General features: G+C 36.9%; 1 protein-coding gene across 3 annotated transcripts in view; it reads left to right on the top strand.

Annotated features, from left to right (window-relative positions):
* nos1apa (nitric oxide synthase 1 (neuronal) adaptor protein a) overlaps nucleotides 1-26,965 on the top strand; it is a 259,106-nt gene that overhangs the window by 171,237 nt on the left and 60,904 nt on the right. For all 3 annotated transcript variants that reach the window (XM_042513910.2, XM_042513916.2, XM_088077451.1), the window contains exon 8: nucleotides 22,442-22,603. In XM_042513910.2, the coding sequence (XP_042369844.2) occupies nucleotides 22,442-22,603 (162 nt within the window). The remainder of the gene's footprint in view (nucleotides 1-22,441; nucleotides 22,604-26,965) is intronic.

The following is a 26,965-nucleotide window of genomic DNA, read 5'->3' as shown; positions in this document are numbered from 1 at the left end:
CAAAATGGGCTGTTAACACCCTTAAAAACAGAGCAACAAACTAGCAGACTTACTGAGTGTTGTTCAGTCCTTCTCCAACACAAATTACATCTTATTAGAGATGTGAAATGCCATTTGATTCATCTTTGAATCAAGAATAAGTGAAAAGAAAGACTGCAGTTAAACAAGCATAGACTTGTAGAGTTAAATGTTTAGTCTTTAGTCTAAGTTAAGTTGCCAGAGTATGTTCATACACAGCAGGGGGGTTAGAGCAATCTTGGCTTCATAACTGTGCTCAGTTTTATTCTGATTTTGCTTCTTCATCTTAAGTAAAGGCCAGCTGGGCATTCCTGTGCAGCTGAATGACACTGAATCTGTTAAATGCTGATCTCTGTTATGGCATGTAAACAAAAAATGCTGTTATCAGCTGTGCGCTTAGAGACGCCATACTGGAGATGTAAATACTACAAAGATGGGCGAGTACTTACGCCCTTATTGTTCATATTCACAATAATATTATCATGAGTATAGATGTCCCTGTTGTTGCTGTCATACTATTTCATGGGGGCGGGTGTGGCTCAGGAGATAGAGTGGATCATCCACTAAACGGACGGCTGGCGGTCGATCCCTGACTCCTCCAGTCAAAATGTAGAAGTATCCTTGGGTAAGATACTACTATTCGCCCCTGATGGCTGTGCCATCAGTGCATGATTGTTGTATTTATCTTGACTGTTTAACCCTTAGAAACCTGAGCAAATTGGCTTGTTTTCTCTGGCCTGAAAAGGCAATGAGCACCGAAAGACGAAATCACCCAAAAATTACAAAAAGACTCAGAAAAAGTAAGAGAAGATTACCATACTTTTTTTTTTTAAAGAAAAGGCAAAAAAGAAAGAAACTGACCATGGAAATGAAATATCCAACTCTCCCTCCAGCCACCTGCCCCAACAGGACTACATTGAAATGGGGCGTCTGAAAAAAGTTCTGCTCAAAGCGGTGTGGCATGGACAGTTGGGACATTCAAATAGAAAAACAATATAATCAAACTGTTGTAGTCATTGATGCTCCATCATGTGGCATTCAGTTAGGACACAGTGTCAGCAGATTTCTTTGTAACCAAGGATCATGTGAAAATGATATTTGAATGAATATTTCTCTGATCGAGTTCAGTGATCTGATTCATTCACCCTCTCTTCTTGGAAATGGTGTCTTTGGTTGGTTGGTGTGATGCAGGGTGCAAATTACAGGGGAGCCAGGGGGAGTTTAGCCAACAAGGCCCAAATAGTGCCGAAGTGAGAGAAACACTGCAAAAATAAGGGTGACAGTTGCTCACTGACAGCCCGACCTTGGCCGACAGCTGACTGTCAGGACCCTTAGCTTAGCGGTTCAGTTCTGACCTCCAGCTGATCTGCTGTTCGTTATCTTAGTGTCTTATTCATTGCATTCACCTGGCATTCTTGTTGAGTCACTGATTTGACACCTAGAGTCCTACGCTGCTCTGACTGCAGAGGACAACCAACAATAACCACAGCTTTAATTTTCATGGAAATGCAAATCAGTGAAACCACCTTTGTGACTTTATGACATCATTATAATTAATGAAGCAACCATGAGCTAAGGAAACAAGAATGGCATTTAGAATAACTTGGGTGAGGTGAAAGAGCATCAGAGGCAGCTAAGATAATACCAGGGCACAGAAATCATCAAATTTGTCTCACAGATGCAGATATCCATTAACAAGCTCTGAGTCCAGCCTCTAGACCATGCATTCTTTTTTAGAAAAGATGTGAAAGTGAAAGGTCACCCAACTGCATGTTAGTGACTATGGAGTGGAATGGTGAAAATTTGTCTTACCTTGACCAGAGAGCCAATTCACACAGAAAAATCCTAAACCAAAGAGATGCTTTGACTTCCTTTAAATTTGATTAAAATTGATTTTTAAGACCATGCCAAAATCTGCTCAAAGTGAGTATACCATTGTTTGAATTATATAAAAATCCACCCCTCAACATTAAGAAAAGTTTCTGGTGACGGTTGACAGGATATTTTGACCTCAATGAAAATACCTGATTAAAGAAAGTTTCATATATATGTTTTGGATTTTTTTGGATTGCTTATTGTACTAACCTGAGCATGTGTTGCTTATGACACATGGCTTAAAGTTTGCGGGCAAAGTAGTGTTTGTGAATGTCGGTTCCACATTACATTCATCAGTCTCTGTATTCTGCTGTCAGTGTTTCCTGCAGAGTTAGAACCTATGTGTGTTAGGTTCATGAATGCAGTGAGGGTGGAATGCTTAATGGGCACTTTGTTGAGTTGGGAGGTTGCTAACTGATCAGTCGATCTGACCTGATCAGAGCAGATCAGATCAATAGCAAAGAGCAGCAGCTACTGTTAACATGGGTAAAAGCAAACATTTAGACCCAGAGCAATGAATGCTTAAGTTTCACTGGCAGCAGATGTGGCAGCCACAAATAAATAATGAGTGTGAGACTTACTTCAGGGTTTCCACGGATCCTTAAAACATTTTTAAAAGGCATTAGATTAACCCATCTAAAAGTAAGGCCTTTATTGGCATAAAATGTCTTAAATCATTTTTTTTTTTTATCTTAAAAATGCTAAAACGTTGTAAGTAGGATAATATGATTTTTTTTATCAGATACTGCGTTCTAAAATCTCAAAAAAAAGATATCTATTTTTAAAAATGATTTACTAAATGCCTCTCATAATATTGTTAACACAGATCAAGATATAAGAAGAAAAGTTTGCTTTGTTTTGTCTTGTCTTGTTTTCTTCCCCAACATCATCTGACTTTTTAACTTGAAAAAAAAACTCTAACCCTGAGTAATTTATTTCAGTTCAGTTTTTTTCTTCCCTTCAATTTTGGTTATCATAATGTTGCTCCTAAATTTAATCCCCAGTGGCAAAAAAAAAAGACTTAAAGAACTGAAATCTAACTTGCCTGAAACTATAGGAACACTGTGTCTGTAATCACCCTTTATTCTGCATGTGGTGTCCTGTACTGGACTATGACTCCTGGACCGTGATGATTTGGCACAAATACACGAACTGCTACAGTCCTATTCTTTATTAAGCATAAGATACTGTCATAGAGTCAAACATGGTGTAGGACTATTCTCTTAAGGGATTTAATCGCAGAAACTTTAGAGTGTAGCTTAATGTATTCACAAAATCCTCTCTAGGACTTTTACTACTGCTATATAATAACTGTTACAGTTGATGGTGCGGTCTGATTTTACAGGCAGAGTCACAGTAGAGTGATCTCGCAGGCTTTTTCTCAAGAGCCCTTGATAAAGTTGTAAATCTGCAGCCCAGGCTGTCAGCAATGAAGGATGCCAGACCCTGTCCAACCTCTCAATGTTTTATTGCCTGTGTGTGTGTGTGTGTGTGTGTGTGTGTGTGTGTGTGTGCACTCGCGCATATATATAACAGGGAACATACTCATCGTTACACAGTCACCAACAGGGAACGGCAAAACTAACAGGGGACATTTTTTAAGTCCCCACTTGGACATGCTCTAAATCATCATAAAATCATGTGTTATGGCCTCTGGTGAAATTTTTCAGATTTTGCCAAGAGGGGACCAAAGTGTGTGTGAGTGTTTATATCCATATTCAGAGCTCTCCCTCCTGGTTGGAGCTGGTATTTGAACGACCCATTCACACACGTCGCTTTTAACACTCCTCTCCCCAGCAGCCTTTCAGACTGCAGATGGGCCGTTAAACAGGCTTTAGTAATGTTAATGTGGGTGACATGAAGGCCACAGAATGTAATGTATCAAATATGATACAAATAGCATGATAGGGTTAATAAAGACACCAGTCTCCTGAAAAGTGATTTGTTATTAGTCTTTGCATTAAAATTCAAGGCTTGGCTTTATGTGATTTCATAAGTTTTAAGCTCTATACTGTATTAAAATAAAGGGCTACCCAGAAGGCAGGAGAGAAATCAGTATTTTAGAGCCTTAAAAAAAGCAAGAAAACTATAATCCAAGCAGAATAAACCTTTACATAAAATGATCAGCAGTAAGATTTTTTTCTTTTTAGGTTTAATTATGTAAAATGATGTAACATCAGACCTTGACTAGACCTTTAAAGTTGTTCAGTCCCTGACGATACTGACCTGACCAGTTTTCACGAAAGCACTGAATGTCAATCAGTTTTTCAATATACTTCAATATACACTCTCAGTCTGTAACATAGAAATGTAATTTGTTTGTGGGTGCACATTATAGAAAACATGTCCAAACATAGGATAATGCAACATGAGTCCACTGTTGGCTGGTACATAATGACAATTAGTTTCCTTCTTGGATATAGCATGGAGTGACGTTCACACTCCACCATGTAAAGAATAAATAAAATGAGATAGATAAGACTTACACAAAGAATCTCACCTAAATAATTCAAAATTATTCCTCAACTATGATTACAATGACTGTGATTATTATAATTATAACTAATATTTTATAACAAACTATAAAGGCTCAGTTTTAGTGGATGGCTTAACCATCTAGCTTGACACTGTTTTATTAACACTGGCTTCCCCAGAGGGCAAGGAAATATTTTTAAATCTAAAGAAAGGAGAAATAACAATAACAACAATAATAATAATAATAATAATAAGGGTAGGAAGAAAATGTGGAGAGAAAATACCAGCAAGATCTTTACTAATTTTAATGAATTGCTTAAATTAGTTTATTATCAGAATTTAACTTAACCTTGAGATTAGCTCAATCCTCCAAAACTCCCTTTGAGTTTTTAGATGCACTAGAAGCACTAGATTTCTGTCAATCTTACAATGTACATATGTTTTTTCTCTATAATCACAGGAATGCATTTTTATTTGCTGATCTACTCTACAGGCAAAAGAGGTCCACACTTGTGTAGTATAAAAGCAACAGGGGTCCACAGTTGGCTGGTACATAATGACACAAGTTACTTGTAAATATATCTAAACTAAATCATGTAAATTTTTTTTGCTTCTAAAAGGATCTGTAAGTATGTATTTTGTAACTGAATATAAAGGCTCAGCCGTTGTGGATGTCTTTACCATTTTATAGCTTGACACTGTGTTTAAAAAGGAGCTACCCCAGTCCATTCTCATTGTTAACTTTTCAAATACATTCCCTCTGTCAATTAACTTTTGGCATACCTGCATCAATCTGGATCATGGCAGGATGATGTGAGATGAACATAGCCGGACAGAGCCAGCGGCATTGTTATTATCGTCAGTAGACAGCCAGACAACACGCAGGCACATCTGCATACATCTTCGTGGCTAGCATCACTTGAGAATATGGATGGATCGTACTCAAAACTTCCATTTAACAGTTTTACAAGCAAAAAAAATGCCATGCAAGTTTTAGGTTTTATTTTTGAGGATTTAAAGGTTTTTTTTTTTTTGGGAAAGAATATTTAAAACAAAAAGTTATTTTTTTTTTAAAAGGAATAAAGTTTCATCATCATTAGAATGATGCCTTTTCAGAGCCAATATTTGCATAAAATGAAGCAAATAATTTAAAAATAGCTTTGCTGGTCCAAAGTCTTCTTTGTAAAACATCAGAGCCACTCAGAAATACTTAGAGGGCATCTGAGGAACTGAGTGGATTAGTTGTGGGCAGACATACAGTGAAAATCAGATTTTAACCGGTTTAAATAGTTAAGAATTCTGTATAGTTGCAGTGATTTGACAAAATTGCAGGGTCTCCCAGAATTCACAGGAATCAGCTGAATTTGGCATTTATTGTTATGGTTGAAATCCAAATGTATGTGTGCCCATCTATAGGAATCCATTTTATTTGTCGCTCCACATTACAGAAAAGAGGTCCACACTTGAGTTGTATAAAGTGACATGAGTCCACTGTTGGCTGGTATATAATGACACAAGTTCCATCTTAGATATATAGTATAGAGTGACATTCCCATTTCAACATGGATAAATGACAAAGAATAGGAAAAAAAGAAGTTAGATGCATTATTGTTCAAAGAAAATAATCTTACAAAAATGTAATAATAAAATTATTTATTTTTTTAGGAAATTGGAGATAGAAATATCATTTTAGTTTTTTAGACATTGCTTTTTGAATCGTGCACCTGAATAAGTTTTTTAAGTTGCTGATTAAGAGTGTGCTCCTTTTTACCTTGTGTTGAAAACACATTGACAACCCATGATGATATAAATGACTAGAGCAATCTTTAATGGTATTTATAATATGGGAGGTTTTGTGAGCAATCAGTTTGTCTCAGTTACAGGGATAAGTCAGTTAGAGGAATGATTAACCTCTGAAACCCTCTGTTCAACTGCTGAGATGAACTATTTCAAATTCTATAGGTTTTTGGCTGTACTTTTGGCTGTACTTTAACTTTAAATTCTAAAAAGGAAAGTCAGTCCACACTTTGTCCCTCTTGGCCTGTACAAATGACACTTCTTGTTTTGTTTTGTTTTGTTTGTTTTATATTTTCTCAATGTTTTAAATTAATCTTAAATCTGCATTAGACAGACAAAATTGTATATACACATTACTAGATCTCAAGAAAAACCAAAACAACTACAACTACTAAAACAACTAAAGAAATATAAAACAGCCAACAATACAAAAACTGCAGAACTAGGATCAAAATAGGGATTCACTTTCAAGTAAAATAAAAAATAGCAGCTGAGAGATTTGGATTGGATTGTCTGCTGTGTACGACCTTTAAAGTCTTCTGTTGTAGGAGAGGGAACTGAGAGTTTTAAATGGGTGTACTGGCATGCAAAATTACCAGCACATTTATGGATTAGGTCTTTAACAGAGGCTGACTACTCATTTTGTATTGGATTAAATGATTTGCCATCTCTCTGTGTGCATGCTGCAGTGACCAGAGGGACTTATTATTATTCAACACAGTTTTGGTTTATATGAAGAATTTCAAATTCCTTAAAGGGTTTTTAGTTTATGATGTAAGCATTAAACAATCCTCCACATTGACTGAGTGGGAGTGTCCAGCACCCATGTGCCTTTAAGGTTGCCTCTGAGAAATGAGTGACTTGGAGAGGGTGAGGGGTCAGCGTGTGCAGCTCTGTGCCAGGCCTTGATTCTCTGCAGTGTGGGGTTGGTTTTCTTTGTTGTTGACGATGGTCAATAGGCCATTCCACATTAAGCTTCAGAGATGCTAATTTATATTAGCTAGAATGTTACATCCAACTCTGACTGCCTGAGACATGGGTCTGTCCTGTCCTGGTTAAGCAAGTGGCACACAGTGCTTATTTTAGCTGGTACAACATCTCTGGATTATTGGAAGAACATCCCAAAGTTTACAGATTGGGCATATAATTCTCCACTCAAATTCCCACTAGCTTGAATACTGATACAAAAGTAGTACTTTTTTTACTGGATAGTTAAATATTTGAACATATTTAATCACCTAATAATTACATGAATTTCATGGCAAAACCATTGTGATGTTACATAGTTTATTGTGCCAAGTTAACATTTAATTGTTCTAATCATAATAAAAGGTTTGGTTTCAACTATAGGAGTAAAAACAAAACTAAAGAGTAAGAGTGATCGCCTGATCATCATGTTAAACATATTCAGGAAACAGAAATAAAATGTCAGAATGCAACATTGAGCCAAAGAAAAAACATGGTGGATTATTGTAGTTTTGTAACATAGGTTTTGTTATTGATCTGTAATGCTGAATTTATGTAGTCCATTTTCACCTCCTGAACCCTTTTCATTTGAGCTGCAGTGATATAAATTTAAAAGGTTTGGTCATAAATCAGTTTGAACTTATATATGAAAATAAATAGTTTTCTAACCTATAAAACATTTAATGGGGGCAAAGCGTGTGCATGCTTAACACAACAGCTGAGAAACAAAGCATTTTTAAGTGACTGTAAGATTTAAAACAGCAAATGCAACTTTAAAATGGCTCTCCCAACATTATGTCAAGATCCACTACATGGTATTTTTAACAGTTTAACAATATACCATCAGTAGTGTATCAGTGTATCAGCGCATTCATCAGTAGTTGCAATTTATTTATTAGTTATCAAGTAGTATTGACAAAAGTGAAATTAACAGTCTGTTAACAGCCAGCTTAGGAAAGATGACACTGACATGTAAAATTACCAGCACATTTATGGAGTGAAATGCATCCCTAAAGGAGGTTAAATATTCATTTGTTTGTGAAAAAATTGTTGTTCATCTCTAAGATGTTAAACATTTGATTCAGTGGTGCTCTGCATTATTAAGTAAGCAATCACATGGTGTTATAGATATATTGTTAGATTTATGAGCCTTCAGTTGAGTGAAGCTGACAAAAATATGTAATTTCCTCTACACTGAAGAGGTGGAGTGACCAGCACCCATATGATTCTCAGATCCTAACTTTGAATGTTGAACAGTGGAGACTGCTGCCACTGAGAAGTGAGTGACCTGCAGTGAGTGAGGGTTTGACTCTGTGCAAGTCAGTCTGTGAAAATCTGTCAGGCCTTGATTCCCCTGCAGTGCGGGGATGGTTTCTTCTAGCTGACGATGGTCGCTTAGCACATGACACATTGAGCTAAGGGGTTGCTAACTTCTCATATCCAAGATGCTGTATCTGATTTAGACTGACTGAAACGTGGCTTATTCCCCCATCCTGGGTTTAACAAGTAGCACACACTGCTTATCTTGGTTAGTACAACATCCCTGGATTATTGGGAAGAACACCTTGAAATTGTACGGAGTAGGCATACAATTCTCCACTTTAATTCCCATTTTAAATACTGTTTTTTTTTTTTTTTCAAAACTTGTACTATTATGGATATTTAAGTAGTTGAACATATTCAGTTACCTAATGATTACATCTGTTATTTCATGACATACCCTTTTGATGTTGCACAGGTTATTGCCTCAAGTTTACATTTCATTATTCTAATTATAATAAAAGGTTCTGTTTTTAACTAAAGAGGTAAAACAATACTACAGAATTAGATACTCTGTAAAGCATCTACAAACATTATTTAGATAGTTAAAATGTCAATGGTTATTGATTGTATGGAGTAAAACTAATTTGGCCCTTTAAATGTTTTATAGGTGAGCTACATAAAGAGTACATGTTTGTGTCCTGATTGTGTGATTATCATTTTAAACACATATATGAACAGAAAGTCAATGTTGACATGCAACTTTGAGCCAAAGATAAATGTAGTGGGTTATTGTTGTTTTGCAACTTTTGTAACCTATTAAAAATCTAATGAAGGGCAAACATGTATGTATACTTTACAAAGTGCTTAGAAAGACATTATTTATTAAGTGACTCAAAAGATTTAAATAGCAACTGCAACTTTATAATGGTCTTCCAAATAGTATTTCAAGATCTGCTACATGGTATTTGTTAACAGTTTAACAGTTTATTACCATTAGCAGTATTATAGAAACCATCCAAACAATGTTTATAAACAGTTTTCAAACCAACTATTAATAGTTAACAAAGTGTTATAAATATTTGGTCTATCTATCCAAGAGATATTTATATTGTATAATTTACTTTTTTGTTTTTAATGAAGGTTTACAAATTAGTTGGAAACCATTAATACTTAGTTTATGTATTTATACAAGACTGTATAAGTCTTGGTATTTGACTAATAAAATAACAATCTATAACATTACTTATAATGGGTAAAGTTAATTAGTTATCATTTCTTCATTGGTTATCAAGGAGTATTGACAAAAGTATAATTAACAGTCAGTTAACAAATTATTAATGATGCCTATAATACAGTATTGCCAGCTTCAGAAAGATGATACCGACACGTAAAATTACCACATTTATGGAGTAAAGATGCATCCCTAAAGAGGCTGAGTATTCATATGTGTGAAAAAAAAATGTTATTCATCTCTGTATGATCTATGTACATTTGATTCAATGGCTTTGTGCATTCTTTAGAAAGCAATCTGTCTTTATTACATTCACACACAGTTTTATAGATATATTTTTATATTTACTTGGCCTTCAGTTGATGAAGTGGACAAAATATGTAATTTCTTCTACACTGAAGAGGTGGAGTGACCAGCACCCATATGATTCTCAGATCCTAACTTTGAGTGTTGAACAGTGGAGACTGCTGCCACTGAGAAGTGAGTGACCTGCAGTGGGTGAGGGGTTTGATTCTCTAAGTCAGCCTGTGAAAATCTGTCAGGCCTTGATTCCTGCAGTCACGGGGATGGTTTCTTCTAGCTGACGATGGTCAGTATGGTCGGAGGACATTACACATTGGGCTTCAGGGTTGCTTACTTCTCATATCCTAGATGTTGTATCTGACTGAAATGATGGCTTTTTCCTCTTTCCTGTGTTAAACAAGTGGATGTTGGGTAAGATAATGTTAAACTGTAAAGAGTAGAAATACAAGCAGAATTCACATTTGTCAATTGCACAATTGACTACAAGCTATTCAAAAAAAGGAGTTAAACATGTTTTTCACATGAAGAAACATCTGCTGGAAGTGACATAATAACCACATGTATGTAATATCACTGAAATAATTGAAAGGTAATTATTTATTAAGTGGCCCTCTAAAGCAGTAGGGCATCTTGGCTCTCAGTGGCTCTGTTTGTCTGAATTTTTAACGCATAATGGCCATCAGAAACACATTAACATTAGTTAAACTTTAAGTGCTAAAGAGTTGTTTCAGTTGACAACACTGGAATGTAAAGACCTGTAAAAGCTGAGTGTCAATGTAAACTTATTTTTAGCAATCTCACATGCCTTCATGCACACTCTCTGTGCCGCAGTGACAATGCTGTATACCAGCCCCTGTATTTGCCAACTAATTTATACAACTCTATGTGTTACCAACTATAGTTATCAAAAACAACCAAAAATAGATATAACAATAATAAAACTTAGTTCTGGGTTGCACAAACCTCTTTGAATGGGGTCAACAGAAGATAACTAGTGAAGGCCCATTCATAGATGTGTATCCTGCTGTGATGGTTTTGAGATGAGGTGTTGGTGGCTCATCACCATTTCAATGCCCATCAAAAACACTAACATACCAGTTAAACTTTAAGTGCTAAAGAAAGGTTTTAGTTCACAATACTGGAATTTAAAGTCCTGTAAAGCTGAGTGTCATTGTGAACTTATCGTATTATTATATTATTTATTATGTGCCTTTCACTTCATGCACACTCTTTGTGCACTGTGATAATGCTGCATGCCAGTGTGTAGTAGTATATGTTATAGACTGTAGTCATTAAAAACAAACATCTTTGAATGGGGTCTAGATTAGATAATGCTAAAATACACTTACAAACACAGGTGTTTTTCATCCATCACTAAAAAACTATTCATGTTGAACACAATGGAACACATTACAAAACAAGATATTTGGTGTTCAAATCCATTACCTATCATAATAGCATGAAAAGGAGCCTGAGAAATACATAAAAGAGACAAGGCTAAAACCAAAAATGAATGGCCATGACCTTTGACCCATAAAGCTGCAACTGCATTAAATACCAACATGACTGAAGGATATCACAAAATGAGCTCTGGGGACACTAAAAACCACTGACAGTGGACACAGTTTATCACTGTATCTATAAATGCAAATTAAGACTTAACTATGCAAAGTGAAAGCCAGATATCAGCAAAATCCAGAAACACTGCCAACTTCCCGGACCTGAGCTCATCTGTCACGTCACAGTGAATATTAAGACAAGTTATAATTGTGTTCACATTATAGCCTTTATTTTAAAAGCTACAATGGCAACATTTCTGGTGCCAATTTACTAAACAATGAGAAGCTTTACTGAATAGATACATTTTTGTATTAGATATTTTCTCTTTACAAAATGCACCTTTCTATTTCTTTTTCATTAATCTATGGTGGAGTGTGAATATCACTCTGTCCTATCCAAAAGGGAACTTGTGTCATTATGTACCAGCCAACTTGGGACCACCGCTATTCTATATGTGTGGCCCTTTTTTCTGTAATGTTGATCAACAAAGAAAATGCATTCTTATGCATATAAATTGAAAGCACGTACATACATTGTAAAAGAGATCCTGTGCTTGTAATAACTCTTAATGGGAATTTCAGTAAAAGTCTGATAATAAATCTATTTTTATGATTAATCAGCAAATACTGTTGCTGACCTTTATATCGTTTTGGTCCTTTCTGGGAAACCCTTCATTGTAAAGGTGAACATCTAAAGTAGGAATTCCAGTATGTTTTTTCCATGGCCAAGGGATCAGCCAGTATGTGTGATATCTCTGATCTAGACACTAGAGAAAGAAGTCTCAGACTTGTAATGTCATGAAGTATAAAGTCTGGAGCTGCTCCTTCTGCTCATCGAGAGCTAATTTTGGGGACCAACAGAATGTTTATATCCCTTAAACCCAAATGAACTTTATTATATTGGTGTTGTCAGTTCTGTAACAGAAAATGTTCCCATATACTTATAACATTGTTCTGGCTGTTCTCAGTGTCATCTAGAAAATCTTTCACAATTTCATATCAATGGAGCAACTCTACACTTTATATCACATGACATCACAAGCACTCCAGTTTTTGGATATGGGAGCGAGTTGCCCATGTTTACTAATGTTTTTAGACTGCCTTAGATCCATAGAAATAATATGTATGTATTTTAGAAATGGGCATAATTTCCCATTAATACAGTATCAAGCCATAAAAGGTTAAGCCAGCCACTAAAGTTTAGCCTTTATATTCTGTTACACAAACATACTAACAAATCATATTTGAAGAAGAAATGTAACATTATTCAGATGAGATTTTTTTTCACAAGTATTATTAAATATGTTTGTATGTGCTTTACATGGTTGAGTGTGAATGTCACTCCGTGCTATCTAAGAAGGAACTTGTGACATTATGTACCAGCCAACAGTGGACTCATGTCATTACATCCTACTCAAGGGTGGACCTTCTTCTGTAATGTGCACCAACAAACAAGTTGCATTTCTTTAAGTACAGACTGAGAACACAAGTATATTGAAAACTTGATTGACATTCACTACTTGTGAAAACTGGTCCAGGTAAGTATTTTGGAAATTGAACAATTTTAAAGGTCAAGTCAAAGTTTGATGTTACATAATTTTAATTTAAAACTCCTTTTTTAGTTTTTCTTACAAAAGGAAATGGAGTGTGGACATTTTTTTTTCTTTTAGAGTGCAAAGTTCAAAGAGTACAAACAGAAGTTGACTTATGAAGGCCCATTCATAGATGTGTATCCTGTTGTGATGGTTTTGAGATGAGTTGTTGGTGGCTCATCACCATTTCAATGCCCATCAAAAACACTAACATACCAGTTAAACTTTAAGTGCTAAAGAAAAGTTTCAGCTTACACTACTGAAAAGTAAAGTGCTGTAAAGCTGAGTGTCATTGTGAACTTATCAGTAACATTTATTATGTGCCTTTCACGCACACTCTCTGTGCACTGTGACAATGCTGCATGCCAGTGTGTGTAGTATGTGTTACAGACTGTAGTCATTAAAAAAACAAACATCTTTGAATGGGGTCTAGATTAGATAATGCTAAAATACAATAACAAACACAGATGTTACATCCATCACTGAAAAAACTATTGTGAACACAAAGGAATACATTACAAAACAAGATATTTGCTGTTCAAATCCATTAACTATCTGCCATAATAGCATGAAAAGATTTAGAGAACCTTGAGAAATCTCTGCATAAAAGGGACAAGGCTAAAACCAAAATGAATGGCCATGACCTTTGACCCATAAAGCTGCACTGCATTAAATACCAACATGATATCACAAAATGAGCTTGGGGACACTGAAAACCACTGACAGTGAACACAGTTCATCACTGCATCTATAAATGCAATTTAAGACTCTACTATGCTAAGTGAAAGCCAGATTCAACAAAATCAGAAACGCCACTGACTTCTCTGGACCTGATTCATCTGTCATGTCACAGTTTGATTTCTTTCTTTTGGAAGCAAACAGCTTTTAAGGATTAGTCACAGACTTGTGTTAAATCATTTTATAGTGATTAACTAATTAAAATAAATATATTATTTATTAAAATAAGTAATTATATTGCTGATCATTTTATGTATAATGTTACTCGTTTATAGATTTATTTTTCTGAATTTTGGTGATACATTGTAGTTACAATTGGTCTGGTCTAAATATATATATATATATATATATATATATATATATATATATATATATATATATATATATATATATATATATATATATATATATATATATATATATATATATATACATATATATATATATATATATATATATATATATATATATATATATAAAACAAAGACAACAATAAAGTTATTAACAGTAAATAGTAAGATAAAACTGAATTCACAGGATTATGGGTTTCTTTAAAAGATATACTTTGCTTTGGCAAGTATTATTTCTGTAATATTTATTATCACAAAAAATGTTGATATATTGCAAGCAATAAAGTTTACATACCCATTTTTAAAGATACAAATGAAGTTTTAGTGAAAAAGAAGCACTCTATAGGTGAGAGAACCAGGATAAACCAGTTTGACTGCAGTATATGGATGTCCCCCCTTTGATAGGCAGACGTCGCTCAAGGCTTCAGGTCCCCTCTTGGCACTTTCTTTAAAAAATTGTAAAAATCACATTTGCAGTAATATTGTGAAAGAAGACCTCAAAAGTAAATTTTCAATTCTAGTTTTGTATTTTTAAAATGACTGCTAATAAAGGTTCCCTCTTAGATAGTACACTTAGATAGTCCCCTATTATTCATGTTCGCATGTATGTGTGTGTGTGTGTGTGTGTGTGTGTGTGTGTGTGTGTGTAGGTGTGTTAGTGTGCGCGTGGGAGGGGGGACAGTCTGACAGACAGAGAGCAGCTCATGTAATCACAGCTGGAGGAAGAGAAATAAAGACTTCCTTTATCTCATGTCATCTATCTTTAGTTTTGTCTCTGTCTCGCTTCCACCTTTCCGTCTTAAACCCTCTCTTTCTTGCCTGGCTTTCTTCCTCGCCTCTCTCTGTTACTCAGCGAGTAGAACAAGAGGCTAAAAGATAAAGGAGGACTCCGGCTGCCTGCTAAGAGCCTGTATAAGCATGTGCATACGTGGGAATTAGATGGTAAGAGCGTGAGTTTCCCTCCGGCAGGCCAGACTCGAGCAGTTATCATGAGGAATTCCACTCGTTGGCTGTTTTACTCCATCTTCTCTAACTCCCTGCTCAGTTTGCGTATTCCACTCTGCTATCTTCTGTAATTGGCTTTGACCACGGTAAACAAGTTAAGAGGCTAGAGAGGCTAAAACAATGTTTGAATATACAAGTCTTCATTCAGCAAGCAGCTGTGTGTGTGTGTGTGTGTGTGTGTGTGTGTGTGTGTGTGTGTGCGTGTGCGTGTGCGTGTGTGTGTGTGTGATTAGGAAATTGGGCACTGCAGATCATTGTCATCCATCCATCCATCATCTAAGTTAATTTACTCAGTCATCTGTCCTGCATGAAATCTCAATCTTAACCCTTAAACACCAGGATCGACATCACTTTTCTTGTGCTGCACTCAGATTCCTTTCACTAGCATTTTAATCGCTGAAACTTGAGAAAATTAGTTTGATTTATCTCAGAAACACGGGAAAAAAACATTATGAGCAAATTGGCAAAAAATGTCCTGCAAATTGCAAAAAAAAAATGGATAATTATAAAGTCATATGGAAATGATTTAAAAAATTAGCTGGGGATTATTAAATATGATCAAAAACAGGAGGACAAATGTCCAGAAAATCATATTTATAATTTTATTAGTTATCCAGTTAAAATTATGTTACAGGAAAAAATAATTTTATTTTATTTATATATTTATTTACTTTTTTTTAGCAATTTCTGGGGAAATGTTTTTGTTTTGTTGTTTTTTACTTTTACTTAAACTTTATTTTTTGCACATTTTCAGGTTAATTTCTTGATGCTTTTTACTAATTTCTTGATAATTTGGGGGACATTTTTGTTTCGTTGCTCGTCACCCTCCTTTAATGAAAGAAATCAAGCCAATTTGTCCAGGTTTCAAAGGTTAAACTAACTTTGAAAAATGATTTATCTCATCACACTATTTTTAATATTGGAATTTTTCAAATATTCATGCTCATAAAAAATGTGGTGTTTCATAAGAATCTTCATCTACTGAATGCCTCAGACACCCAAATTTTCCGGCCCTCTTAAACATCCCTTAAGACTTTTTTTTTTTTTCATGAGCCGCAACCCTTTCTGGCTCCGTCATCTGTTTTTTGAGGAGGCACTCCAGGCATCGTGCAGTCCCTGAGAATAATTTGCCATCCAATCTTCTTAGCTTTTTGGGAGCATTTTGTGGTATTTTTTAAATTACAGTGATTGGCTCAAGGGGACAGTGTAATTACAGGTCAAAACAAGGTGACATATTCCAGTAAAATATTCTGTTTGGCCCAGAAGGGGAATGTTCACCTCTAGCTCGCTATTTCATCGACTCCGTCTATTTTTTAGTTGCTTTCTTAAAGCCCAAATTTCAGTCTCCCTCTGGTTGGGTTTTACCTGCCTGGTTCCAGACCTCTGTGATGTGTCTGTGAGTCTTCAGCTGCAGATTTTAGGATTTCATTATCAGTTTGTATTCCAATTCTGCTCTTTGTTGTTTGGTGCTGTCTGACCATTTCTGTAACTTTCCGGCCTTGACAATCCAACATTCATTCGCACTTCACACAGTGACTGGCCAGCTGTATGGAGATGACCTGAGTTTGAACTCGTCTCTGTAGCAGTCTTTTTTCATTCTTGCAAGTGAGTGCAACGCTATGAGTGCCTTCCAGTACAGACTGTCGGAAAGTATCTGCGCATTTTAGCTGGTTCCTCACTCCACCTTCAACTGTGGCTGTTTGGAACAACTTTAAACACTTTTGATTTCCGACATAATCAAACAGCATGTTATACAAACTACCTCTTTTAAGTGTAACCAGGCTTTTAGTGACACTTTCAAGCCGTTTTCACGAAGAGATCGTGCTATTGGGCCGCAGCAAATTCCGCCTTGGTACCACCCCTGCACTTTTACCCAGAACCAACCTACAGCGGCATCATTCTGCTCCTGCATGTGATTATACACTGCAGTCAAAGGAGGCATGACAGGCATGACATTTAACACACCATTGTCCACCTCTAGCGTGACATAAAACATTTGCGTCTGCACACATTAGCACGTCAATCACACATTGTCTTCTGCTTAAAGGGTAAGGAAGCTCATTGTTTTCCCAGTTTTGGACATTTAAGACGCTGTTTTTTAGTAGATGTAAACTGATGATGCGAACATGCCCTGAGTGGTTACATTGCAGCCTGGCTGCCAATACTGGACCAGTTTAAAAAAAAAAAGTTGTTTCCATTAATTACTTGGACACAAAAAGCATGGGGAAAAAAGGTCCAGGTTTAAAAATGTCCATAAATTTGTGATTTAAGGTGTATTATTGTGCAGAAAGCCACAGCATGGTCACGAATGCTTTGTCTTCCACCTTGGAATAAAATGATCTTTTGTGTGCGTTCACCTGAATACCGAATCCATAAGTGGTTATTGGTTGAATTGCCATTGTTACAAGAACTGGTGGGAGAGAATCCTAAGTAGATGGTTTTTATAGGACGATGTTGCAGATGACTGCTTAAATGTATATTAGAGCTGAATGTCTTTTCCATCTAGATTGTATCATATTCTTCTGCTGCTGATAGCCTGTTTCTTTCCCTTTTCTCTGTAATTGAGAACAGTTCCCTGTGTCCACAGTGCTTTAAAGCCAAATATGTCACCATTCAACCTCTCTGTTAGTTTGACTGCTGAATCATCTTATTTACTCTTCCAGTCACTGAACCCCCGTGTTTCAAAATGAAAGCAGCAGTCTTGTTTAACATCCTAACTCAGCAGGCTGGGCATCGCTTCACGTGTCTGCTTGTGTAAAAAAAAGCTGAATGATGTGTCTGTTCTTCAAGAGGCACTTTGTGAGAAAGTGGGCTCATTTTTTGTCATCTGACATGTTTCTGGGATGTCAAATTCTCTCTTTAACACGCACACACCCAAAGTTAGCTGTCTGCCTTGCTATTCATTATGTGATGGCACCAAACAACCTGTCAGCTTGGATAATTTCCTCTCATTAACCTAAAAGATCCTGCGCAGACAGGCCATCAGTCATTCATTCCTCTCACGGTGTGTGTGACTGTGTGCGTGTGTGTGTGCATATTTGCATCATTGTCTGTGTGTCATCAGAAGGTGCTTAAGGAGAGACAGATGGTGAAGTCCTTTAGCACGGGTTCCTTAAGGTGGGTTCAGGTTCAATTCAGTCAGGTGTCAACTTCTTTGCTGACGGTCATTTGGCGTCGCCACTCCAGTTACTTTGAATCACATTGCGTCCTCTGTTCGTGACATGACATAGTTTGGATTCAGTCAGACACAAAATTGTTCAAACTTGACTGCCATAGGTTTCATTCCAAAAATCCTTGACATCCAGCAACCAGATCTTGTGGGTCTGAGGAAGCACAGGTTACACCAGCAGAAACCAATGAAGCTAAAGTTGTAAAAGCTAATTATGTACAAAGCAAGCAGTGAAGAGTTCTTTTTTTAAAAATGAACTACTGTCCAGTAAGGACTTGTTAGCTAACCAACATTAGTTCTTCATTGATTAAAAGCAATTGTGCCATGGTAAATGGATCAACAGTAAAATATGATCTACATTCATGAACTGTCTCATTTCCATGTTTCTTGTTGTTGCATCAACTCTGTTGTTGTCTGTTGAATAAGGTTAGATTGGATTTGTGTTGCATCACGAGGTGAATTCTGTTTCTTATGACGAAAACAGCAACAAAACAACATTAACACAAAACACACCAGGAGGAACCACTCTCTGATTTGACATTCAGTTGCTTGAGCAAGGAAATACCAAATTAACACTTTAGGCAAATTGCCCAGGTGATGTTTGAATCTTTCTCTCTAGCTACTTGTCAAGTGTATGATTTCTGCTGTTCAATAGTAAAACCTTTAAAAGAAAAAAGTAGAAAATCTACAAAGCATTACAGAGGGTTTAAAATATGTGCCCAAACCTCTGGAGATGATTTGAGAAGTATGCTCGACAGATGTTGAAAAGGTGTAAGTGCGTCTGTCTCGTCAAGATGCATATGTTATCTTTACTCCTCCCAAATGTAACTTTGTCGATATTTGATCTTATCATGAGCCACTTGAAATAACTAGTCAGTGTTAATAGGGTCAAGAACTTCTGTAATCTATGAAAGGGGAAAAATGCTAAATTTAGGGTGTATGAGTTCTCTGCACACGATCTCTACATGCATGGAGGTGGCTGAGGCAGTGGGTAGCAGCTAAAGGTGCTAACTCCATAAACAGCGCTAAACAACAGCAACAGTGCTGACAGAGTTAAGAGTGAGTATGTTTACATGTACAAAATAGTCTGGTTTTAGCCTTTATTCTAAAAAGACAATATTCCTACTTAGCTCATTCAAAAGAACATGCCTTGTTCACAGCACTCTCAGTCCATATGACATGGTGTAGCTGATGGCAGGAAACATCAGTGATAGTAAATAAGTAGATTCACTGCACATAAGAAGGCTGAATCTTTTATTTAGTCTTCATCTCAAATCATCTCCTGAGGTGAATCCACATATTTACTATTCCTACTAAGCTGTTTACATGACTAATGAAAATGAATATTCCACCAATACTCTTGTTTACAGTGAGGGCTCTGCATACTCCAACTAGCGCGGCCCAACACGTTTTTCAAGTCAAAATATGGAGGAGCAGAACATCGGGAGCCGCTTGTTATTTTGCTTCTTTGCATCAAAATAGGTTTTTTTTTTTTACAGTTTCTTACCGGTGGTGGACTTCATGGTCTCGCTCATTCCCTCTGTCACCTTAAAAACCTCAGTGCTGCAATGTGTGCATACCCAAAAACCTGCTGATAATCCACGTTTCATAAAGTTTGAACAGGTGTGTGTCTCCCTTTCACCAGAAATGTGGGCTTTTCCTTTGCATTCATCTCTGCCACACAGCCTTGCAAACAGTTGGCAAGTTGGTTTGTGTACAACGTATCTATGGCAACGCACAGAGTAACTGTAATCTGATAAGACGCTGTGTCTTAAAACTGTAGTATAAAAAACAGTTGAGACGCAGATTCCGAATTGGCTGTATAAATGTCCAAATAATGCTATTAAAACCCAAATAATACTGCCATAACCCACAATCTGAAAATGCTACATTCGGAAAACGGCCTAATTGGGAATATTTCAACAAAATATGCTGTTTATATGACCTGCATCAAATTTAGAATATTGTCATATTCTGAATAATAGGGGAATATTGATGTGAATATAACCACAGGGGCCGCCTTTGGAGAACTGGAGAATATGTGCAAAACTTCCGCAACAACACCATCCAGATATCAGGGGTAACTGCCATATGAATACAGTGCAGAGTGATAACAATGAGCAAGCTATTAGGATACACACATGCACTAACATGCACACACAGCTGGACCACTTCACCACAACAAACCACAGAGAAGCTTGGATTACTACACTCATGGGTAGTGTGGCTCTATTCTCTGCTCAGAGCGACATTACTCCATTGTATCTTTGCATATTAAATAGTGTTTTGCTGCTATATTAATGCTATAAATGTCACGTACAGAACCTTTCATGAGAAAGATGGATCCTCAGCCTCTGTCAATTACTAGATGCCTTTGGGGCTTAACATGTGCTGAAGGTTTAGGCCACAGATATAGAAACATAGATACCGCGTTCACGGTTTGACATGCATCTGCACAGGCGCCATATCGGGGAGGTCAAGGTCCACTAGTATTGAGAGATGCAGATTTCACCACAAAATCATCATCATCATCAACATGCAAGCATTACACGTGTGATAATCTGCACACATGATGTAGCGTGTACATCAGAGGTCTAATGTGCAGCATCAACAGCAGATGTCTATATCACTGTATTACAATCAATTTGCTACAACTAAAACTGCCAGCTTTATTATTAAACATGCGCAATTCTTCTGAAATGTAGTTGATAAGGAAGTGGAATTAAATGCAGTTGCAAAAAATTCAAAGTACCAGAAAATGCTAATACTCAAGTTTAGTGCCAGTGCCTCAAAATTATACTACAGTACTGTACTTGAATAAGTCCATCCCTGTATGTTGCTTATTCGTAAGTCGGAGCCTGCATGTCCTAGTGTTGTGGGTATTTCAGAAGATATTCTCTTTTCTCACAGAGTTGATTAATCAATTGCCTCCAGTAACTGAATTTAACTAAAACAAGTCACCCCTATCATGTTCACTTTCCAATGTTTCTAACATAACAAATTTCAGGAAAATCGGTTCAGAATTAAGCGAGTTACGGACGATTTTGTAGTGAAATCTGCATCTCTTAATACACAAGTATTTGTTTACCAGCAACTCTTGACCTCCCCCAATATGGGGCACTGATGATGCATCACCCAAGTTTAGAGCAGCGGCCAATGAGGTATCTACATTTCTATATCTCGGGTTTAGGCCCTCCCTTCTCCTTACAACCAACCTGACCAATTGATTGTGATCCCTGTCTGGCTTCCCAACACCGAACAGTGCCAAATGTGCTTCAGAGGACAGCCTGAGAAGTGTTGCTTGTTGTTTGCGGGCCACTCCAAAGACGAGATCAGTGCACCAATTTTGGACAAAACCAGTGGCAGGAAGTGGTAAAAAAATCAAATCTGATTGTCCACTTTGGAGCAACAGGGTGTGTTAGATATAGGCCTACTTTTGTGGCTCCGTCCCACTTCCTGTAGTTGATAATTTGGGTTTCTTTATTACCCTTAAATACCAAATAATGCTGATGCTTTACTCTAGCAGGAGTGATTAATGCACCGTGTCTGCATGACGAAAAATATTTTTGACTGCTTGAATGGTGAAGAGGGCACATTGTGTGACTGGTTACTAGAGCCGCAAAACAATTAGGATGCTTGATAGTGTTAGATGGCGGGAAACTGAGTCCCAAAGCTCATTATTGTCGGCGTGAAGCGTCTCGGTGCCGCTGATCTGCATTCTCAGCACCGCTCATTCCACACTGGTGCAACTAATCAGCAGTTCTACATTTCAAATTCAGATTCTTGTTTTGATGATGACTTGTTCTCCAAGGCATTTTATTGATGCTATTGCTTGTCCTGATTATATTTATTTATTCATTAGTCACTTCTTTCTTTCTTTTTTTCTCCCTGTGTGTATATGCATCCTCAATCTGGCAACTTTCTGGAGCTGAAATCTGATAGTTTCAGTTTTACTTTTTTGAAATCAGACAAATTTCAGTGAAAAGTTTTTAAAATAGGGTTTTACATGATAGATTATGAAACTGCAGTGTGTTTTTGTTCAATCTTATACTTGGTCACTTAATATTGACTACATTTTTTGCTCCTCTCCCTGGTATCAGCCTTCAGAGGAGCCCTCCCTGCTGATGTCCAGCCCCAGGATGCTGCTCCCTGCATCAGGCACGCTCCCACCAGGCGCCCCCCTGTCTGTCCACCACCAGATCCAGCTGCTCCAACAGCAGCTCCAGCAGCAACAGCAGCAGACACAAGTGGCTGTGGCACAGGTGCGTCTCTCTCACGCACACACAAACACTTTTTCTCTGGTTGGTACTTCAAAGTTTTTGTGAATGTAAACACTTATTTTACACACTCTGTCTGTAGAAACCTGGTAGTGCAAGAGATGTAGTTCATACTTGGCCTGTTTTCAGTGACATTACAATTGAGATTCCTCCAACACCTCACATGGCGTGCTGGTCATTATCATAACAAGTGCTACTTTAACCTTGAGTACATGTTGCCGTGGGAACTGTTGCGCAGGCTGCTTCTTTTTCTCTGCAACTACACACTTTAATGATATCACTAAGACAATGACAGCAGCATTACTCCTTAAAATGAATCAAAAGGCAAAACACTGATAAACACAGGAATCATCATAGAGCAAACACAATCAATTATGATCACAGAGAAGATATTGGATTAACTTTACAGTAGCTGAATAATGTGTACACTGACAGTGTATTATTGAGACAAATAGACGTTATTGTCCCCAAGGTAGAAATGTGTTTCCACAGTGAGTGCACTGTTCATGACTCCAGAATATAGATTCACCTACACAAGTACATACACCCACACAGACACATGCATATACATGGCTACATATACATTGCTTATGCATATACTGTATAAATATGCATTGCTAACGCATATATTAATACACAAGATACAGAGTCTAATAATAATCAACATGGCATTGTGCTGTGACAAACTGACAACAGCTTCTAAAGGTACAGAACACTGATGGTAACAAACTCTGACTCAACTCTAAACATGACAACATTAGGCTGTAACTTTTGATTGGCAAAAAACGAATGAATGACAATTTTGGTTATAATAATAATGATGAGAATAACAATAAACCTTTGAAAACCGAGTTTTCACAGTGCTTCGAAATACGTACTTAGAAGGCACTACAACAACAGAAAGCCAAACAGTATTATTGATCACAAGCAAGACAGAATTAGGATATAATTAAAACAAGATGACAACTAATGCAAGATGCAGGAAGCAAAATGTCAATAATGTCATAAAATAATTCACAAAAATTGAAAAAAGGAAAAAAAAGCCAAAGTAATAAAACCACATAAAAAAGGGAAGAAAAAAACATGTAAATAAAATAATTAGAACATATACAAATAAATAAAATGTTTATAAAACAACAATGCCAGATCTGCAAGTTGTATTACTGTGTGTATGAAATCTATGTGAACTGTGGACGGCCACTTTAATGAGAGGTTTAATGTCATTATGAAGCTTGTAGGATGTAAGAGAGGATTTAAAGTGGCTGCAGCAACAGAAAATGGGAACTCCTAATACAGACATTTTGGTTACTGCAGTCTGGTTTGAATTGTAGAATAAATTTTCTCTTCTCAATACAGACAGTTTAATTTTAAAGAAGAAGAAAAAAAAAACATGTCTTCATTCAAATCCGTGCACTGATACAGATAGTTTGGGAAATATTTTTGTATTAAACAAGAAAATCATCCATTTCTGAACACACCACCTGGGGGGAAAGGAACATGTGATTAATTGGAAACACTCAAGGATCATTGGCAGAGTGAAGGAGATCAACACCCGCCTGTAATCCAATCTGGACTGGAAAAAAAAATGTTAGAGGCGAGTGCACGCAGCATCAAACATCAATCCTCCAGCCTGAGTGGCTGCACTGGGAGAAGTGACTAGTGACAGCAATGGCTTCGGGCTCATGAGCCGGATCAACACACACGTACATGCAGTTTGTCAGCCTGCTTGCAAAAGGCCTCGAGACTTGAAACTGCAATTTCACATCTCAACACACCCTCTTTCTCATGCCTGCTCACACACACACACTCCTGACCCAGAAGTGTCCCAGGCAGTTAAATACTGATGCCTCGTGGCTTCCAGAGACAGATACAGGGGTCCTGATTGAACCGCCTGTTCATACTGAACTTGGCTGGTCCCTTGTCATGACCTGAACACCATCAGACAGGCTGCGGCTCCAGCTGACAGCTCACAGGTTGAGACTGAGCGAGCTCAGACATAAATGCCATTAATTATACCTTGATGAAGCCGGAGGTCACTGCCCGCTAGCAGAGACACTGGTGTAGATTTTTTAAATGAGACCACTTTGGTACATGAAAGAAGGTATTTTACCTAATGTGGAGTATTTCAGATGAATATGTACCACCCGCAGGTGGTTTCACCTGACCTTGGCTCTGTTGCCACTTAGCAAGGTTTCCCTAGTGGTCCCAACTTGTCTGATCTGCTTTTACTGTTAGCTTCCACACAGTATCGAGATGAGTTCACACTCACTCTTCAGTTTGTCGCTTTTAAGGCTAAACTGTTTAGGTGCACACTAGCTCACCTGGTAGATCAGGTGCTCATGTTCAAAGGCAATGTCCTTACCACAGTGGCCAAAAAGCCCACAAAAATAATGTTAAAAAAATGAGCTGATTTGTCCACTGAGACAAAAGATATTTGCATACAAAGTATGTATTTTTTATCCAGAATTGTCATAGATTTAAAAGAAAAGAAAAAAAGGCTTCAAACTGTGTTCCGGTTAACCCCTTGAAACCTGGGCTAATTGGCTTGATTACTTTCAAAAACATGGGAAGAAGGCAATAAGCATCTTAATAAGATTAAAAAAATAGGAAGAAGTTTGTAAAAAAAAAAAAAAAAGTTTTTATTTTTATTGTTGTAATTATAGATAATATGATATAATATGATGTACTGTAATATAATATAATATAATGTCATGTAATATAATATAATATAATATAACATAATATAATCTTTATATTTTCAACTCACCCTCCCCTAGTTTCCTTACTAATTTTGAGGTCATTTTCTTGTCACCATTCGCTAATTTCTTAAAATGTATGGGACATTCTTTGCCATTGCCTCATCCCCACGTTGTGTGTGTGTGCACGCATGCTTGTAAATAAATCATACTTATTTGTTCAGGTTTTAAAGGGTTAAACACGGACTACTAATCTTTTCATAACGTGTTCAATTTTGTGCAGTTTTTGTATCTGTATCTGTCAAAAGCCTTCAGAGAGCGTTTAACCAAGAAGCAGTGAAGAAAAAGTGCCGTAACCTGCGGGACTCGCACATCTGCAACAAGAGACACAAATTAGGCACACAGTATAATTTTATATCTCAGATAGCCTACTATGATAGCAATATTCTAGTGGATAATGATGATGAGGCTTATTTAATAGGAGATGAGGACGGCACACAGACAGAGTGAGCCACAGTACAGAGACAGAGAGGGAGGAGAGCTTAGCCCCTTTAGGAAGACAAAAGTGAAGCAAACGTGAACAATAAAACTCACTGGACTCAGTGTGTAATGATGTTCTGCGTAACAAGTTTATTGGATGGCGAATGGACTTGCACTTGTATAGCACCTTTCCTGTCTTCCGATCACTTGCTTTTACACTTCATGCCACATGCACACATGTACACACACATTCACACACCAAGGCTAACACACAAGGTGCCACCTGCTACTCAGTTTAACCATTCATTCACACTCACACATGGACGGCACAGCTAGTAGGAGCAATTTTGGGTTCAGTGTTTTGCCCAAGGCTACTTTGACATGTGTACTGGAGGTGCCATGGATCAAACCACCGATGACCCTCTCTACCTTCAGAGTCACAGCCACCCCTATTATGTATGGATTATGTATGGATTATGTATGGATTTAAGTATGGATTTTTTGCAAAAATGTACAAAATGCAGAATGAGTGGACAATGACCGTCACTCTGTGCTTCTACTGCCTGTGTTGATCAACCAGGCCTGTAATGGTTGTTCTTAAATTGCTATTTTTGTAATTAATTAGTTGACTGACAGAAAAATTATCCAAAATCTTTCTAAATTATTAAATTACCCATCTGTTGTTCCCAACATTGAGGTCATAGGACAAATGTGGGAATGTGACAAGACACATTATGTGATAGAAAAAAATAAAAAATAAAAAAATAAATACAAGAGAAATACAATAGATTGGCTAGGGAAAAAAATCCTAACATAGGCCTAAATCTTATTTTTTTATGTAAAATGCTTGGTAATTCCCCAAGAAATTCTAAATGCTGAAATGGAAACGTCTGAGAAGTGTAGAGTAGAATTAATAATTCACTGGTCCCTGCCTTTCAAAACTGAGCATTTGGTGCAGTTTTTTATGTATTTCAGTGTAAATTCAATATATTTGGCAGTTGATGTGCTGATGGGACAAAAAAAAGACATTTTAAGGCATCACTTTGGCCTGTAGGAACTTTTGCTTTGCATTTTTCCTTATTTTAAGATGATAAATGAGAGATTATTCAAAAGTAATTGTCTATTTAATTGAGAGTGTTCTGACTGTCTTTTGTTCGTTTGTTTTGAGTTA

This window comes from Plectropomus leopardus, chromosome 5, assembly GCF_026936395.1.
Source record: "Plectropomus leopardus strain MGB_pleo_1.0 chromosome 5, ASM2693639v1, whole genome shotgun sequence".
NCBI classification, from domain to species: Eukaryota; Metazoa; Chordata; class Actinopteri; order Perciformes; family Serranidae; genus Plectropomus; species Plectropomus leopardus.
Note: the sequence above shows the minus strand (reverse complement) of the source record. Positions and strands in the feature narration are given on the sequence as shown.